This window comes from Balaenoptera physalus (genome assembly GCF_965194825.1).
Source record: "Balaenoptera physalus genome assembly, chromosome: 1".
Taxonomy (NCBI): Eukaryota; Metazoa; Chordata; class Mammalia; order Artiodactyla; family Balaenopteridae; genus Balaenoptera; species Balaenoptera physalus.
In genome coordinates, this window is record NC_138882.1 from 19,675,418 (window position 1) to 19,694,731 (window position 19,314).

Consider the following 19,314-nt stretch of genomic DNA (forward strand, 5'->3'; position numbering starts at 1 on the left):
CACTTGACTCACATTATTACTGAGAAGCAGTCAGTGCCCTTTTTAGCTCTGACTGCCCCTTGCAAGAATTGGGCAATGCCCAGTACTGCCTCTGAAATGCCATAGAGAGACAGCTACAGTATCTGCAGCCAAGAAAGAAAAAGAGAGGAAAGAAACAGAAAAGAAAGGAAAAAGAAAGGGGAAAAGAGAGAGAGAGAGAAATAAAGAGAATAAAAAGTGTTATATAACATATCAAACTATGGAATGCCACCATATAATGCATACGAGAGAAGTAAAACTTTTTCTTTCTACCTAATCCATTTTCTATTCTATGCATTAAAATAAATGAAAATAACAGAGTACTTACGCACTAGAAATACAGCTTTTTGCTCCCGAGCTATAACCATAAGATCATTGGTTGGAGATAAGGATAAAACACAATCTTGAAGCCAGGAAGTTTTTTGTGTTTTGCATGTATTTCCTTCTTCTTCCTGTGAATAAAACTACAATTACTTCCATGGAAAAATATCGAGAATAGTTCAACTCAGCATGTCCACCTTGAGAAGCAAGGGAGAGGAAAAAAGGAAAAAGAAACCTTCCCAATTCTTTTATAGTCTCAGTAATATTCCTTATCAAAACATGTCAAAGATGACCAATAAACAAAATATCCACTACAAGCAGATCTCAGTTTTGAATATTAATTGAACATTTTTAAAATGAAACAGATAGCAAGACATTAAAAGAACCTCCCACAGGGATTATTGTAGGAATAATTCGGTACTAGGAAATTTAGTAAATAACCCTATTCGAGACAGATAGCTAGGGTATCTGCAGCTAGACAGCAAAGAAAACATTATCTGACGATTATGACCTGTAAAGTATGATAATTTGGACACATCTTTTTATGTAACCTGAAAGGTGTTTTCTTTTTTTAATTGAAAATGTATTCACTATGTAGGTAAAGTCCCATGGTTAAAAATTCACAGATCTAAAAAGGTCTTCTTTGCAAAGTCTCTCTGATATTCCTGTATTCCGGCCCTCCCTTTGTTCACTCTGGAGACAGCAGTGTGACCGGTTCTCGTACATTATTTCCAGAGACACCACTCACACGGGCAAATACATTTAACTACCCCTTTTCCCCTTTTTCTGACACAAATGGCAGCATACTACATGCATACTTCTATATTTTACTTTCTTCTCTTAGCATATACCTCAGACTTCATTCTACATGAAGTTTCTTAATTTCTTAAACGGCTGCATAGCATTCCATTGTATAGACACGCCATAATTTAGCCAACCAGCGCCCTATTGATGGACATTTGTGTTGTTTACACTCTTTTGCTGCTACAGACTATGCTACAATGAATAACTTTATACATTCGTCAGTTTACGTGGGAGTGTGTCAGTAAGGTAAGTTTCTAGAAGTGAAACTGTTGGGTCAAAGGGAATGTGTATTAGTAAATTTGCTAGGTATCCCCAAAGCGTGCTCCACAGAAGTTGTGTGAATTTATAATCGGGCCCAGCAAGTTTTGAAAGTGCTTGCTTCCTCAGGGACTCTTCAAATGATGCTTCAACTCTGACTCATCTTCGTCCAACTAACAGGTAAAAAGTACTGTCTCAGTCTAGAGCGCTCCTCTTATGAGTGAGAACAGGAATTTTTTCATATGCTTAAGAGCCTTTTCTATGAACAGCGTGTTCTCTCCCTTGCAGATCTCCTGCTGGATTGCTGTTCTTGTTCTAGTTGATTTGTATATACTCTTTACATACAAGGAAAATTGGTCCTTTGAACGTAAGAGTTGTAAACAGTTTTTCCCAGTTCATGTCGTAGTTTATTTTTATTCAGGCAGAAGTTTTTTATGTAGCTAAATCATCAACCAACTTACTCTCTTACGGCTTCTAGGTTTTATGTCATGCGGACTCCTACCTCACGCAGCCCTACCCGATAGCTTCTGGATTGAATTAATCAAGATGGGGGAGGGGAAGAGGGGGGAAGAGATGCAGCCTGCTTTCATTAAAAAAAAAAAAAAAATACATATTTATGTTTTTTAAAGCTTTCAGTAAGCATGTATTAATAGCACATAATGAAATTTTAAAGATTTTAAAAACAGAAAATCATCCTAATCAGAAATATTACGGTAGTATTTCTAAGAAAGATAAATTATTTCTTGCTGTGATACTATCAAAGAAATGTTTAAAATATAAATAAAATATGGGTTATAGGACATCTTCAGGAAAATCTCCAAGTAGGTCTGAAGCCTCTGGGAGAGTCATGTGATTATTTTTCCTTCTCAATGGAACACTGAGGAATCGAACAGATTTGGAACTTCTTTCTTCTGCAAGGTATGCTAAAGAGGCTGCACCCACTCCCGAAAGAGTAATACTGGCAAAATCCCAGGTTTGTTTTAGTAAAGCTCCATTTTTTAGGAATTTTGCTATCCAGTTTGCTGTTTTGTTTTGATTTGTTTTTTCAGTTTGCTGTTTTGAATGTATGTTTTTCTACATATAAACTAGGGAGAAAATGATCCCCTAAAGATGAAAGTTATAAGGTAGAAGCGAGTTGTAATTCATTTCTCCCTGGACCCACAGTTTCTGTCAGAGCATACAGTCTCTGTTTAGCCAGCACTCACCCAGGACTCCTCACGGTGCCTCGGCTGTAAGCTGAGGCCATCACGACCCTATGGTTCCCTCCCCAGTAACTGAGACCCAATTATACCAACTCTGAGGTTCAGGATTTTTCAAATGATTGGAGTCTCCCCTTCAGCAAGGAGGCTAGAAGCAGGGCAAGTCATACAGGGATATAATTTAGGTATTGTGTTTGATAAGAAATTAGGAGCGTCTAAAACTCTTTGATTGGTCTCTTATCCTAAAATTTCCATCTCATTGCAATAAAAAAGAAATCCAAACAATGCTCCAGAAAAGGGATAATGCAGCTCTCATTTTGGCAAGTTCCACAAAAAATAACTTAAAAAAAATAACTGAACATCTATACAAATGGGTTCTTCCTTTTATCACACTTCCAAAATTATGTACAAACAGTAAACTCTAGAAAGTTTGTAAAAGTTACTTTTCAACAAAGAACACTGTTTCTATGTTTCTATCCTGTTTTCAAAATAATGCCACTAATAAGGATGAGATCTGTATTTTTATGTTTGCTCAAAAGACAAAGAGTTTAAGAAATTCAAAGATGGAAGGCATTTAAAGACTAACTGGCCCAAACCTCATTTCATAATAAAGATAGCAGAGTCTTAGGGCAGTTAAGAGACGTGCTCCGGGCCACACAATCAGTGTCAGAGCCCAAAGGAGGGCCCTGATCATCTTGGTGGGTACCTGTGACAGCTCTTTGAGAAGCCTGGCTCCCCTTGGGATCTGACTCTAGACTCAGTCAATGAAAAGTCTTTCTCAAAAAGAACTTCCCTATTACTTATCACTATATACCAGGCTAATCTTTCTGTGGTTCTGTGAACCGACTTAGCGCCATGAAGAACCATACTTGAACATGGGAGCCAGCATACTCTTGAGGCATTCCTTTAAGCATTCCTTTAGGAATACTCTTCCCTCTCTTTTCTGTCTGTCCATCTCAAGTTGCAGCTCCTATCACAATTCCATCCTCCTCTGACTTCTACCGTCTTTCGAACTTATTGCAATGAAAACTCTTACTATTCTCTGTTTATGCTGGGATTGCGTTTCTCCCATGCTAGACTAGAAGCCTTCTACGCTTTCTATGACTCAACTCCACATGCAGCACAGCCCTAATGGCAAAAATGAGCAAATAATAGCGTTCCAATTTCTCCTTACTTGTAGTCACAAAGATACTTGAATAACCTAATATCTATTCTTGCACATGAAACTGTACGACAATGAGCAATTGATTCAAAGTTAGTATCCTAAGTAACGTATCCTTAAGTAAGAGCATCTTTAGTTATGTTTTTCCTTAAGTAATATTACGATTTAACATTTCAAGATTCTGGCTGACATATCCATGGCAGGTACAAGTTATATATAAAAAGGGACAGAGTACTACTCCCTTAGTTGGGCCTAGAACTCAATGTCAAATTATGATCGTGCTCTGTCTGCCACCAACCCAGCAAATGGACTACAAGTGATCCCAGAGCAAACATGAATTTTGCCACGTAAGTACTAACCAAGATAAAAGCACAAGAAACCGGTATCACTTACATGGAAGCAAATTCAGAGACACTACCCCACGATGACTAGTTCCATCCCTAACCCTGCTGAGCCATCTCATAAATGTGCATATTTTTAGTAACACGAAACCAGAAGAAGCGTCTTCACACAGATCAGCGCTCTGGTTTCAGCTCTTGATGATGGGGGGGAAAGAGGGTGAAAACCAGTATCTTCTGTCATTCTTCACTGCATTTCCTTTTCTACGTCCCCTCTAACTCTCCATCTTTCCTTGTCACTGTGGGGCTAAAAGCAGACCCTCCTAGTCTGTCGTGGCAAAGCTGGACGCGTACAAGCAGGAGTTCCATACACCGAAAACAGGTTAGGAAACCCTCACGTGATTCTGTTATACAGGCACACCTCGGAGATATTGTGGGTTTGGCTCCAGACCTCCACAATAAAGCAAATATCACGACAAAGTGAGTCACATGGATTTTCTGATTTCCCAGCGCATATAAAATTTATGTTTACACTATCCTGTGGTCTATTAAGTGTGTAATAATAGTATTATGCCTTAAAAAATGTACATACTGTAATTTTAAAATACTTTATTGATAAAAAATGCCAACCATCATCTCAGCCTTCAGCAAGTCATAATCTTTTTGCTGGTGGAGGGTTTGAAATAGTTCAAGAATTGCCAAAATGTGACACAGAGACATGAAGCGGGCAAACGTTGTTGGAAAACGGCACCGATAATTTGTTTGAGGCAAGGTTACCACGAACCTTCAATTTGCAAAAAAAAAAAATGCTATATCTGCAAAGTGCAATGAAATGGGGCATGCTTGTAGTAGATTATGTTATGCTATATTATTATATCATATCATCATTAGGATTTGATGTGTCATAAAATTCTAGAGCTAAAGCTTTAGTCTTGCCGCTTGGGAATGATGCTAGCTTTTGTCACGAAATGCAAGGGTGCGTGCTCTGAATACGAGCTCGAGAGCTCTTGGGATCCACAGCCACAGTGGGGTGGGCGTGGGACGACCACCAGCTCCGGGTCACATGTCATTCCAAAGGCACAACATTCAGTGTATCAGGTTCAGTAAGATAAAAAGCCACTAACGACACAACTGAAAACAAGTGATATCCTTAAAATTATACACAGTGGTAGATTTTTGTTATTTCTCCATGGGTTTAGCTATTTTGCCCTAAGCAGTGTAAATGTCATCAGAAAAGCATAAAGCAAATTTAAAAATTGACAACAACTGGGAGTGGAGGTGGGAGAAGAAGTCTTACATAAATCAAATTTCTTTCAATAAGTCCTCAAAAAAGAAAAAAAAAAAATCCCTTGGTACATCTGGGTGATGTACATCAACAATCAACACGCTATATACAAAGGCAAACAAAGAATAAAAGGATGGGAAAGTACGTGTCCTAAATTGTTCTATAATGTCTGCTACGTTGTAACCAAGCAATTTGGTAGAAATCAGGCCACAGTCACTTGAAATCTCCTCTCATGATAAGGAAATCCTTTGGCATCATCCTAAGCAGAGGACAGTGGGCCCATCAAGAAGTGTTTGCCCCAGATGTGTGTTTGCGTTTGGCCACCTAGCTCAACAGGAATGAGACAGGAATGACGACAGTGATTTGGATGATGTACACAGCAACATCTGCCAAACACTTACTAAGTGCCAGACGCTGTGTTAAATGCTTTACACATAAGTCTTACTTAATTCTCACTGTCACTCTATAGAGAAGGTTCTATTCCTACCCTCATTTTGAGATGGAGAAAGAGAGACTGATCAAGGTAACTTCCCCACATCACACAGACGGAGCAGGGATTTGGACACAGGCATCTGGACACAGGCACTGGGGTTCAATTGCCTGGGCAACCTCTGTGCTGCTTCCACACTGCACTGCCCTGGGAAGCTGGGCCCTATAAGGAAAACTGCCACAGCACCTTTAACTCTGCTCTGCTGCTGTGCGTTCAGAATGAAGGGGGTGACGAGAAGCTCTACTCCGCTTCTAGACTAAAAGACGAGTGCCCCTCAATGATTAAAAAAGTAAACGGAGGAAAGAGGGCTGTAAAGGCCTAGGAAGAATGTGCCAGGAAGTCTCAGCACACATTCGTTGGCCAATAAGATGCAAGCTCATCACTGTTTTCTACCATAAGGGCATCTGCCTACCAATGAGATTTTTCTGAAAACCTCCCACACAATAATGGGGCCCACAGCCATGAACAATACTCCCCTGAAGATAATGATCCTAAAATAATGCCATCCTCTGACAAGGTAGTTAATTTCCGCAGCGAGGCATGATATTAACAAAAACAAAAACAGCATCACCAGGGACTACCATGGCTTTCCACAAAAGCCAGCACGTACCCAGTTACTAAAGGTAACATTAAACACATCCATTAGCCTTAAAACACAGCTCCTGTTTCGGGGTGGGAAGAGAGAATGTATAATTTTATTTTAGTGTGGCCTAAACTTCAAGGATTTTTCTTTGCCTTGAGACTAGCAACATTTTTTCTCAATCTGCACAAATACATATGTTCCCATATTTCTTCCCTCTTGCCTCTCCCTCCCCTGATTCACCTTGTTATATAGCAGAAATTAACGCACCATTGTAAAGCAATTATACTCCAATAAAGATGTTAAAAAAAAAAATCTGCACAAATAACGGAAGCCACTGATGTGGGTTATGAAAAGGAGTCTTTTCTAAACACTAGGGCTGTAACAAATATATATTTTAAAAATTTATTTCTTTTGATTTTAAGCCCACAAATTTGTCAAACGATTAGTCTTTCACAACGCAGCAGATGGTAAAACTTCAGTAATTTAATCAGTCTTTCAATTATAGCTGGCCACCATAGGGGCTGGTAAATTATCACTCTGTAAACATAGTGGCACATGTTCTCTGGTGTATCAGCTACTGTGACGACTAGAGAACCACTGAAGTAGCCCACAGTAATTTTTCAAAGCTTTCAATTTTAGTTAATAAGTCCGTCATTTGCAATTTTTACTGTCACTGTCATCGTGCTTTCACAGGCATGTACACGTAACAGTGGTGCCAGCAAAATCCAGTATAAATAAGGGTCTGTCAGCATATTCACTGTAATTCTCAGTAGTTTACCTACCTAAATCAAAGAAATAAACTAGTCAGCTACACTTTCTAAACAAAGAGACATAAGTGCTTCAGCAATTTTGAAACACAAAAAAGTAAATAACGCCATGTAAGTTTTCCTTTTTTCTAGTCTATTAGCATATATAATACCCAATGCTTCTCAAACATGTTTTTAGGTAGCAAGACTTTTTATTCCCGAACAAAATTTTATACAATATCTTAATATATGATACAGATAAAAGCAGAAACGAGGAAGCTATACCTAGCACCTTTGCAGAGCCCTAGAGCTTTCTCTAACATGGCATGAAAAGTACTGGTCCCGGCCATTTTCCAGATCGGGGACTAAAATTCTCAAATGAAAGATCTTAAGGTCTTGTCAAAATTAAAATGAGGCAAGGCAAGAGCTCTAAATCTGGTTACAAATTTGATTACAGATAACCCAAAGAAAAAAAAAATTACAAACACAATTAGTCACAAAAACCTCCGACTTCAATCTCAATTTTTAAAATTACTGTTCTTCTTAACCTTAGAGGAAGTTAATGATAATTCAGTAACTCTTACAGTTTTATTTCAACTGTCAATTCAAGTAGGATTAATTCTATTATTTATTTTTTAATTATATATATAGTGTGACCCCATTTTTAGAGAATTTTCTGTGTGGCCCATTCATCCAACCACTCAACCAAATATGCCTACATTTATAACCTCTTAAAGTTAATAATGATGATTATCCTTAGGTGTTAGAAAGTTGATTATCTTACTCTTTTTATTTTTCTATAATACCTGAATTTTCGGTAATAAACGTGTCATTTTTACAAAACAAATTCATTACTCACAAAAAAATTCACTTCACAAATAATTACAATAAAACACCAAAACTAAAAAGCATACTTCTTTATTTTTGAAACAACTGTTTAATATTAAATACTAAATCTATGTGCTTCCTAGGCACCATGGGATATAAGAAAGTACCAAACAATTCCTGCTCAAAAACTTTACTGTCTAGTTGGACAAATAAGACTAATAAACAAGAATCAATTAGCACCCAATATAAATCAAAATAGAGCTAATAGTTAAATTAAATGCTATGGACCTTAAATTGCTATTAGTGTCCACACACACACACACGATAACAGTACACATTCCTAAAAAATATCTGAGTGAAAAGCTTGAAAACATGACAAACCTCACTCATAAATTTAAAAGTACAAATTAAAACACTGAAATGGCATTTCACACCATTCTGATTTTGCAAAGATTAAAGTTTGATAATCTACTAGGGGCAAACAATTTCAAAAAGTACCGGAGAAAAGCAGGCCTCTGTAAGAAAACACATCCATCTCTCATAGTTTTGAGTTTCCCAATACTGATAAAAATATGGGTACAGAGAAATATTTCATTTTTTACAAAATAAATAGAGCACAATGGTAAAAAGCAATTACCTCGGAGATGTTTTCATTTCTGTGACACAGAGAGTAGAAGGAGGCACTCTCACATACTGTGTTTGGAATACACACTGGGGCAGGCTTTTGGAAGCACGCTTCAACAATTTTTATTAATATTTGAAATATGTAGACTTTTTAACCTTAGCAATTCCACTTTCAGTTATTTATTCTAAAGGAAAAATAAGAATGGCTAACATTTATTGAGCACATACTATGTGTGTTCCAGGTACTATTCTAAGCACGTCTCATTTCATCCTCTTAATAATCCTATGATTTTAATCCTGTAACTAATAATCCTATTAGTCCCACTTTAGGAATGACGTAACTGGACTGAGAGAAGTTAGGTAACTTGCCCAAGGTTTAACAGTCACTGAGTGGCAGAGTTAGGATAGAAATTCAGGCAGTCTGACTTTCATTCATGACACTACACACATGTGTAACCAAAGATGCATAGTAGATATAAAGATGATTACAGCATTGCCTGTGATAGAAAACAGAAAAGAAAAAGAACAAACAAAAACAAAACGTCCCTCAACAGGGGTGTGGCTAAATAAATCATAGTATATCTATACAATGAAACAGTTAGTATTCCTTTACAAGAACCAGATGATTTATATATGCAGACACAGAAAAACCTCCGTATTACATTAAATGGAAAAGGCAAGAGGTAGAACAATATGTAAAAATGAAGTCTACATGGACTTCCAGGTAAAGAGAGAATTAAACAGATCAATTTTACTCTCACTTTCCCCAGCACTCTCAACCCCACTAAAAACAACAGTAAAAGAGTTTGTTTCAAGTACAGACAAAAAGAAGGAGAGGAGAAAAGCCACTAAAATTTGAGGGCTAGAAAGCAGATGGACAGGTGGTAACTGATTTTACAGTCCCTGGAAAACTAACTCCCACTAAAGTGGTAGCGAGGAAAGCTGAGAAGCAACCCCAGCTGCACTGCAAGATTGCCAGTAGGCTTAGGAGTTGGTGCCAGCTCCCCCTGGGAGTGAGGGCAAAGATGCGGCTAAAGTCAGGAGGCTTGGTTGAAAGTAGGTCCCCAGATCCCTTCCCCCACCCCACACAGGCAGCCACTGTCCCTCCCTCGCTGGCAGAAGACCAGAGGCCCATCACCAAGCCAAAACCAACTCACAGAGCCACCCTGCAGGAATGCCTGAGGAGTCCAGACTTGAACTAAAATGAACAACTATCAACAAGAGCAAGGAAAAGAGGTGACTGACTACATAGTGAGACTAAAAATAGGTCACTCTTACATAGTTAGGCATAAACAGTGCCACCAAGGCTGAGCCCGGATACTGGCTGGTCTGTGGCCAAAGGCCGGGGAACAGCTTACACTCACCTTTGCTGGCTGGCAAACAATCCTTTAACTGCACTTTTCACACTAGCAAGTCACTCCACCGGTATCTACCAAACCCAAACTCATGGCCATAAAGATTTAGATCAAAGGGTTTTTTTCCCCCCTCTTCTATTTTTTTTCATTTATTAAATAACTTTATTTTTTTTTTAATTGAGGTAGAGCTGATTTACAAGATCAAAAGTTCTGAGGCCCCCAAAAGAGGCCAAGAAATTTTAGAGAACAAAAAGGGGTAAAGGCAGGAAGAAAAGCTGGGAGGGTTATACTGAAAGCCACGGGCGAGGCCAAGAGTTCTGAACTCCAGCACGACTAACATTTTGGGCGGACAATCCTTTGTTTGAAGGGTTGTCCTGTGCATTGTAAGACGCTTCACAGCATCCCTCCCTGGCCTCTACCCACTTAGATGTACCTTCCCCCACGTTGTGACAGACAAAAATGTCTCCAGACATTGCCAAATGCCCCCTAAGGGGCAAAATCACCCCCAGTTGAGAAGCACTAGGCTAAACCCAGCTTGTGTTAGTGTGGAGAGGAAAGTCACTGGCAAAATGAGTGTTTCTAACAGTCCAAGGTCCAAAGTCCTGATGAGAGCCCACCTGAGGAAAGAGGCCCTCTGCGGCCACCATCCCCTCACAGCAGGAGGGCCTCGGGCGTATCCTTGGCATAATGCAAGTGCTCTCCTTCTGCCTCTGGCCAATCCACTGCTTACGTCTCTTGCGCGGCAGACGGCACCACAGTCTAAGGACACTAAACTAAGGCAAAATACTTTCCAGCATTACCCCAGATTATTAGTGCTCTAAGAGTCTCTAATCAGGTCATGCTGTCTCCTATTTCTCAGCCTGTAAACAAACATTTCTCTGGGGCCTCTATCTGACCAGCATGCTTTTTTCATTCCCTGTTAATCTGCTAAATCATTAGTGCCTCCATAAACTGCATTATATCACCGTCTGTAAAACAGATGGAACACATTCCTAAGGTGTCTCTTAAGTGGAAAATTTCCATGCTGCCGACCTTAACGGAGGACCTTAACCCAGGACCTTCTGTGCTTCCTGTTCCAGAAACCGCCGTCAAGCAAATCCTTGATTCTATACTTCCAACCCTTTGGTCTTAATACACCAATGAAGGAAAGCTCATTAAATCTGCCTTGCCAGTTAAAATTAAATTAAACCCTATCAAGCTTCTTCCCAAGCCGCCTAGATTCCCATTACAGCATGAGGCTGAGCAAAATACCACTTCTTTCCCAAAGCAAAAAAATTATAACCCCAACTAAAAGCCCTTACAACACTGTAAAAACTACTATTTACTATTTGTTATAGGATCATTAACAGGTAGATGTTGTAGTGCAACAACCTTCTTTTCCCATTTCCCCCAGCCAGGTCCCATTTGTCATGATGTCAGCTTAAAATATAGTACAGAGGAAGATCTTTGTTTTGCCTTTTCTTCCGTCTTGAAAGCCTATTCTGTTTGCCTTTCAATCCTTTCGTGTATTTACTCACGGGCAAGGAGGAATTCCTTAACCTTATTCATTGCACTTGTACACATAAAAGTTACGCCTGACATGGATCCATTATTTTGGGCATTGTTATGGCCTGAATTGTATCCTGCCCCCAAAATTCACAGCTTGAAACCCTAACCCCCGCAATGTGACTGTATCTGAAGATGGGGCCTTTAAGGAGGTTAATTAGGGTGAAAAGAGGTCATAAGGGCACAGCCCTCTGATAGACTGGTATCCTTCTAAGAAGAGAAAGGGACACCAGAACCGGCTCTCTGTCTTCACGCACAGGGGAAAGGCCAGGTGAGGACACGGCAAGAATGCAGCCATCTGCAAGCCGGGAAGAGGAGTCTCACCAGAAACCAACCCTGATGGCACCTTGATCTTGGGCTTCCAGCTTCCAGGACGGTGAGAAAATAAATTTCTGTTGTTTGAGCCACCCAGTCTGTGGTATTCTGTTATGGCAGCCAAGCAGACTAACACAGGTATGAAATATCTATAGGAGAAGGACGTTTGTCCTTTTCTATAAGACAGGCCATCCTTAAAGTTCCAAAGCCTACCAGTGTCACAGACGCTTGCTTTCTTGGACGTGGCTGGCTACTGCTGATAACAGATACTAGAACATGCTTTCTTCCCTAAGCCCTCATTATAGGTGACACCCCAGAATCGAAATGAAAGACGCTTTCTCCTTCCTTAGAAAAGCCTTATCCAGACCCCTGGTACTAAATCTCTATGATTACAAAAGCCCTATACTCTCTTCTGCCATAAAAATAAGAAACTACTCTCAAAGAGCTGACAGACTTCTGGAGATAAAAAGCACCCTGAAGTTTTTACAGTTGTTCGCTGGACTCAGTAGCAGCGAGTTGGCCTTCAGGTCAGCATTCAGTGGCAGTGGCTACTGCACTTTCCTCTTAGGTACCCTTCTCTGTGGTTCACGGACACACCACTGCAGCCCGCCTAAACAGACCAGAACACAACATGTCTCTAATGCCAGACTAATGAAGAGTGAAAGCCTACTTTCTTCTGCTGGTCACAGTAACCACCACCCAGTGGCAATTGATGGAGAAGCCTATCATTGTTTTGACAGTTACAGCACCCTGACACAACCATAAACTGACTTTAAGACAGTCCACTTTTCCCAGTCCTGGTCTCTCTCGTCTTTAATGTGGACAGGGCCTGCCAGGTGGGCTCTGAGAGAAGGCAGGTTTTGAGTTTTCCTGTCTGTCCGTGACAAGAGAGAGTCGAAGTTCCCTCTCCATGCCGACTAGGTGGCTACACCAATTAACCTTGACTAGAGCATGTACTTCTGCGTTTCACACATCCGCCAAAAGTTAACTCTGATTCTTGCCATGCCTCTGGAGCTGGCTGTGCCTTTGGACTTGTTCATCACCATAGCCGGTAGTAGAAATAACAGAAATCTTTTGCCTCAGCTTAGTAAAATTTCTAATAGTCCTGGTATAAAACATGTTTCCCAGCAAAACTTCATAATGATCCTATACATGCAAAGTTCTGGATGATGCTGCAGTGTAAGGCAGAGGTCATATCCTTTTCCCTGGCCACAGTGCCATTTATGTTCTCACCCACCAAATAGGCTCCCTTGGCAAAGATGTTGTCTTGTTTTGAGGACAAGACCCAAATTCAAAGAAGCTCTCTTAAGCACTGCAGGATGACTTTAACATCTGAATAACTTCTTTACCTCAATGTCCTGGCCCACTTTTGTTGTCTGCCAAATACCCTCACCATGTACAAAAGACTGTGACAGGGTAAAGGGTTCAAACAGTTAGGAATGATTGCTACACCCAAAATTGTTGTCAACGAGGCCTAACAATACTGTTTCACTTGCTGCATTTGCCAAGTCCACAGCGTGAGCAAATCTATCAAGACAAACAGAACAACAAGCCTCCCTCATCCCTGAGGGCCACTTGTAAATATTCAAATTTTATCCGAATGAAAAAATATTCCACATGTAAGTAATTTCATGTGTTTTCAGAATGAGTAGAAGCATACTTCAGCTTTTAACTGAAACAGTTACGATATGTCATCCCAAGATTTAGGATCTCCTTGCCAATAAAGAGAAGACAACATACTTTACAGGTCAGATTTAAAGGAGGCCTGATAACACTTACACATTCTAACTAGGCTTTCATTGCCCACGTCACCCAGAATCAGCTGAAACAGTGGAACATCAAAATGAAATACTGTAAAATAAACCAACCCATGACCTTTATGAGTATGAGAGGCTACCTATTCCACAAAGCAGCCAAGGTGAGCTTTAAAAACCAGAAATCAGATAGTGCAGTGTCTGAGCACATGCAGACTAAACTTCAAATTCACAAAGCTCTACACCAGGCCTGCCTGCTTCTCCGACCCCAGCTTGCAGCAGCAATCATTTTCTCCTGTGTTGGGTTACACGCCATGAGGGACCGTGAGCTTAGGGAAGGCACACTGTTAGTTAAGCCAAAAAGCAGCTCTGTGACATGCTATCAGTAAACCCACCCCCTTAATATTTTCAGGGGAGATGTAGCAGATATTTGTAAGGAAAACTAGCCTCACACACAAATCCCCAACTGCATCATTCACAAGTAAAAATTCATTCCAGATAGAACCAACTATGCACCAATGGACTGTTTAAGATGAGGGCCTCTGGGCTTGTAAATAAGTACCATAACTCAGCACCAGCACTATTTTATGTATTTAATAACAACTGTCCCAGCGGAGGCTCCTCTGAGATGACGAAGGCATGTGTAACGTCTGTGAGGTTTATTCCAGAAAACCTCCAACTTACTTGGGAGTTCGTCCTATTACTCACAATAGTCACTTAGCTATATGAGTCCAGAAAACAAATACTAAAAGTAACTGCGAGGTTGCTGCCACTTACACTACCCATTTCTGAGAAATTCTCAAAGCACATGCCCTCCTGAGAGGTTTACTCACATGGAATCCCGCAGAGGCTCCAACCCTTTCAATACTTACCCCTCCCATCCAACACCCTCGGCACCTCCCCATTCCTGCCACAGCTCACACTGACTGCTGATGGACGCCTGACCAGAGGGCGGCACTACCAGGTTGGCCGATGTCCCGTGCGGTGACCTGGTATAAATCTAAGTCCCCTGCTCCCAAATATCCTACACTGGAAGGTGGTGAACAGATTCAGTAAAATCCTCACATGAGCTCTGAGGGTGACACAAAAACAAGAAAGAATCTAAGACAACCACAAACAAAAGACAGAAGTAGAAGCTGTGAAAGTCTACATCACGAGTAAGCAGAAGCCAGTCAGTCTTAGTGAAAGCAGACACAGAGTATAAGCGGGTCTCCATATTGACACGGGACTAGAGCAGAAAGAGACAAGGTGTTTGTTTGCTGAGGTGATGGGACAACCAAGGTCCCTGAGCTGCATTACACCCTATTCAATACATCCCAATCCTCCCTGAGGTCTTCTGAAATGGTCTCCTGTCCTTCATCTCCCCTTGGAGCTTTGTTGTAACTCTACAGGAACTTAGTACGCTCTGCCGCTCATGACATGACACTCTTTCATTTCTCCTCCAGATCTGTCTTCCCCAACTCAATAAACGACACACCGTCCATCCAGTAGCTCAAGCCAAGTATCTGGGAGGTGTGTTAAAAGACTTTTTATTATGGATATTTTCAAAGATTGACAAAAAGAATGGTACCTATTACTCAGCTTTAGGGAGTATCAACGTCTTATTGTTTAATCTACTCCACACCATACCCCAGATCAAAGAAGTCAGTTCTAGCTTCTTCTTTTCCCCCTCATCCCTCACAACCAGTTCATAGGAAAGTCTTAGCATTATCTCTCAAACTTATCCTGAATCTACCAATTGCTCATTTTCACTAATACCACCTTAATGCAAGCCACCATCATTTCTCAACTGAACTACTCTAACAGCCTCGTAATTGGTCTCCCCTGCTTCCACTTTTGCTCCCTGCTTCAATCTATTCCAAATAGCAGCCAAGATGAACTTTAACAATGAGAAATCAGATCGGTGTGGTTTCCTATTGCATTTAGAATAAACTCCAAATTTGCCAAGCCTTCCATCAGGCCTTCTTGCTTCTCTAACCCCATCTTGTAGCCATCTCCATCCTGCCAAGCCACACTGGCCTTCTCTGCATTCCTTCAAACTCCAAGCCCATCCTGCCATAGGGCGTTTCCATGAGCTGTTGCCCTGGCCTGAGATGCTCTTCACCAGACCTGCACCTCGTTGACTGCCTGTCATCTTTCTAACCTCAGCCTAAATGTCATATCCTCCAAAAAGCCTTCCCAGACCACTCAATCTACAGTAGTCACATGATCACTTGCTATCACATCACCATTTGAATTCTCTGTGTAACTATTACCACCATTTGATACTTTTTATCTATCTTAAAAAAAATTTTTGTTTTAAAATCTCTCCCCATTAGAGTGTAAGCTGCTGGGCACAGGGATGCTAAGACCCATCCAGTATATAGGTTCATTCTTCTTTCTTAATAAAAAACCCTGACTTTGTTCAGCTGTCAACTCCTCCCCTGTGCAGCCGCGGGCCTCAGGAGAAGCTGACCCTTTTATCCTCCAGCTCCAGGAAATGATGTGATTGACTGATGAAAATCTCATATATCTTGCTAGTGGCTAGTTCAGAAATGAGTTTTTGGCCCAATCTGAGCCAAGGAGATAAAAGGCAAGGAAAAGAGTCATGAAAAGGCCCGGCCTTTTTCTCCCTCTGGTCAGGAATAAAGACACATGTTGCCCCACCAAACCTGTGAGAGGAACAAGCTTTAGGATAAAGTCAACGTGGTATATGCAGAGTAGACAGAAGGAAAGAACCTGAGTCCTTGATGACATAGTTGAATTGCCTGATCAACCTAACGGGGAGTACATACTATCTCTGACTTCCTTTTATGCGAGCTAATTAATGTCCTTGTTATTTAAGCCGGTTTAGGTTAGACTTTCTATTACTTATACGTGAAAATACACTACCATATACAGGGACTTTGTCTCCCTTGCTCATTGCTATACTCCCAGCAACTAGAATATGGTGGGCACTTCACAAATCTATGTTGAATAAATAAGTGCAAGAGTCTAATAGAATAACTAATGAAGGGGAAAGAATCCTAAAACAACTATTCTCCATTTAGCCCACTTAGCTATAAAGTCATCAAATCCTTAAGAAGAGGCATCTACTTAAGTACTATTAAGTAAGCACAAAAATGTTCTTGACAAAGATTTTAAAATGTTAACCTAACACTGAAATATGTCACCATCATTACAAAAGGAAAATGCCACTATCAAAAAGCATGCACATGTTTACAAAGACTTACAGGTTCTTGGGGTTCTGTTTCTTCCCATGCTCCCCAACCATCATCTTCCCAGTTTGATTTACCTATTTTGAAAAAGATGAAAAGTGCTTACATGAAATATAGAGCTTAAAATATTTTAAAAACACTTCCTCTAAACATAATAGAATCAACCCCCGATATATAATAAATATTATATAAATATAATGTTCATATTAAGGAAGAAAACAATGGTAAACTATACTAGATCAGGATTTTGCTCTATGTAATAATAACCGGGAAGCATTTGACCTGAATTTCCAAATCTATGTAAAAGTGTGCAGGTTATTTGGACCTTAAGATACTGGACATCAAGTTTATTTACATTTAAATCAAACTGCAAACATGTCTTTAAAAGAATCTTAAAATGACAAATATTTGTTACTTAAGACATCAGACAAGTTAAATATGCACAGTGACCAAAAACACACCTAAAATTCCACACAGATATCTTTAAAAGTGTTTTAGTAAGACAAGGTATCAAAGATAAAGAAAACTGAATTTTGAAACCAGATAGGTCTACTATTCACCACCATTTCCTGATACTCTGTGATTTCTTATATGTGAGAACACCCTCTTGGAGTAAAATAAGATGTTCAACCAACATTGCAACAGGGAATTAAAAATCCCAAAATTGGTTTGGATAGTATGATCCCTTACAATGCTCGTGTTACTCATTTTTATATAATTATCTTTGAATTTATCTCACATCGTATCAGAAGAGAAGGAATGAAACTATAATTTTTAAAGGAACTACTCTGAAACAAACAGTATACTTTATATGTATCACCTCAAATTAAATTAAAAAAAAAAAAAGTTCCCCCAAAATGTGAAAAGAGCAGGCAGTTGCCTAATTATAAGTTTAGGCCCCAGAATCAAGATTACCTAGGTTCACAACCTGGATCCAGCACTTACCAGCTCTGTGACCTGGAGCAAGTTACCCTGTATCTATAAGTTTTAGTTCTCTTACCATAACATCATGGAAAACGACAGTACCTAGTGGGGTTGCTGCGAGCGTTTAAACCAGGCAGCACACTGAAGTCCTCAGCGCCTGACACGTGATAAGTTCTCAATGCTAGTCATCAGTATTTAGCTATCAAAATACTACAAAATATAAATAAAATACTGTATTTAAACCAATCAGCTTCAAAATTCTGGGGGAAGAATCAACTTAAAAGATGGGACTGAACCTGTTATCTAGGATGCTGACGGCAGGAAGGAAGCAAATAGAACGTCCACTAACCTACGAGGTTTCAAAAGTTGCTGAAGTCAATTACATATTAGATGATAAAAAATGTTACAGTCTGGTACTTGGAATCATTGCTCAATTAGCTTTGTGGTAATATTCCCATCTTTGGCACTTAAACACCAAATAACTACTTTCTAATGTGCCAAGCACACTGCTAGGCATGTATTAAGTCCTAAAATCGTACTAATCATTTGATTAACACTTTACAACTTACAGAAGATTTCCATATACACATCAATTAAACAATTTAACAAATGTTCTGTTAAATACCACATGCCAAACCCTGTAGGAGAAACACAGAGAAATACAAACATATGAACTCCTTTTCTTTAAAGAATGTGTGATCTAGTGTAGGAGAGAAATAAATATGTAACAGCCATGGTGAGTGCTGTTATCGACTACTATGGGAACTCAGATGAGGTGGTGAGAGAGATGAAAAAATACAGCGAGGAGTCATCTTCAAGTGAGTCTTTAAAAAGTGGCTAGGAACTTTTCAAAGGCAGAGGCAAAAAATGCCATTTTCAGATAGAGGTTATCACATAACAACTAACATTATTCAGCATTTCTATATGCTTAAATGCTTTATAGACACTAATTCACATAAGCATGACAAGGATCCTTTATCACCCCCTTTTTACAATGAGAAATACAGATTACCTCGTTTACTTAACTCTACCAAGATGACAGGGGATTAAGTGTCGGAATGGGGTTTGAACTCAGGTCTGCCTGAATTCCAAAGCCCATGCTAGCAAGTATTCTGCTATACTTACTCCTACGGCTTATGAAGGATGAGATTAGGAAATAGTGGGGCTTGCAAATAAGGTCAAAAGCAAGATATTTATTATTTTAAAAGGGAAGTATTCCCTTGATATTCAGACCTGTAAATTTTTTTTGTAACTTGGAAAGTTACAGTTTGCTCTTTGGCAATCTAATTCCGTTAGGCAATCTCTTTATTCTGCTAATTTTTCCACTGCACCAAAAACAACTGTCTTATTGTGGGCTGATGGCTACTAGGCCATCCCATTTATACAAGTCTAGAAAATGCTCTGTCTCTCGTAAGAGAAGCAAAGACCTAGTAAAGCTTATCACTCTAAGGTCCACAATTCAATGTTAAAATTGCTATTAAAATATTTATCAAATTACCACAAATCTTTGGGAGACCATGCAGAATTTATAGTACTTCATAAAGGTCAGCTACTCATTTATTTATTCA

General features: G+C 39.7%; 1 protein-coding gene and 1 long non-coding RNA gene across 2 annotated transcripts in view; one reads left to right on the top strand and one right to left on the bottom strand.

Moving 5' to 3' along the window:
* Positions 1-19,314, top strand: part of LOC309644669 — a 546,086-nt gene that overhangs the window by 407,057 nt on the left and 119,715 nt on the right. The window lies entirely within an intron of this gene.
* RAB3GAP2 (RAB3 GTPase activating non-catalytic protein subunit 2) overlaps positions 1-19,314 on the bottom strand; it is a 92,363-nt gene that overhangs the window by 56,842 nt on the left and 16,207 nt on the right. Inside the window, exons 2-3 of the mRNA XM_082426144.1 lie at positions 16,838-16,899; positions 347-470 (exon numbers count right to left, since the gene is read on the bottom strand). Of these exons, the coding sequence (XP_082282270.1) occupies positions 347-470; positions 16,838-16,899 (186 nt within the window). The remainder of the gene's footprint in view (positions 1-346; positions 471-16,837; positions 16,900-19,314) is intronic.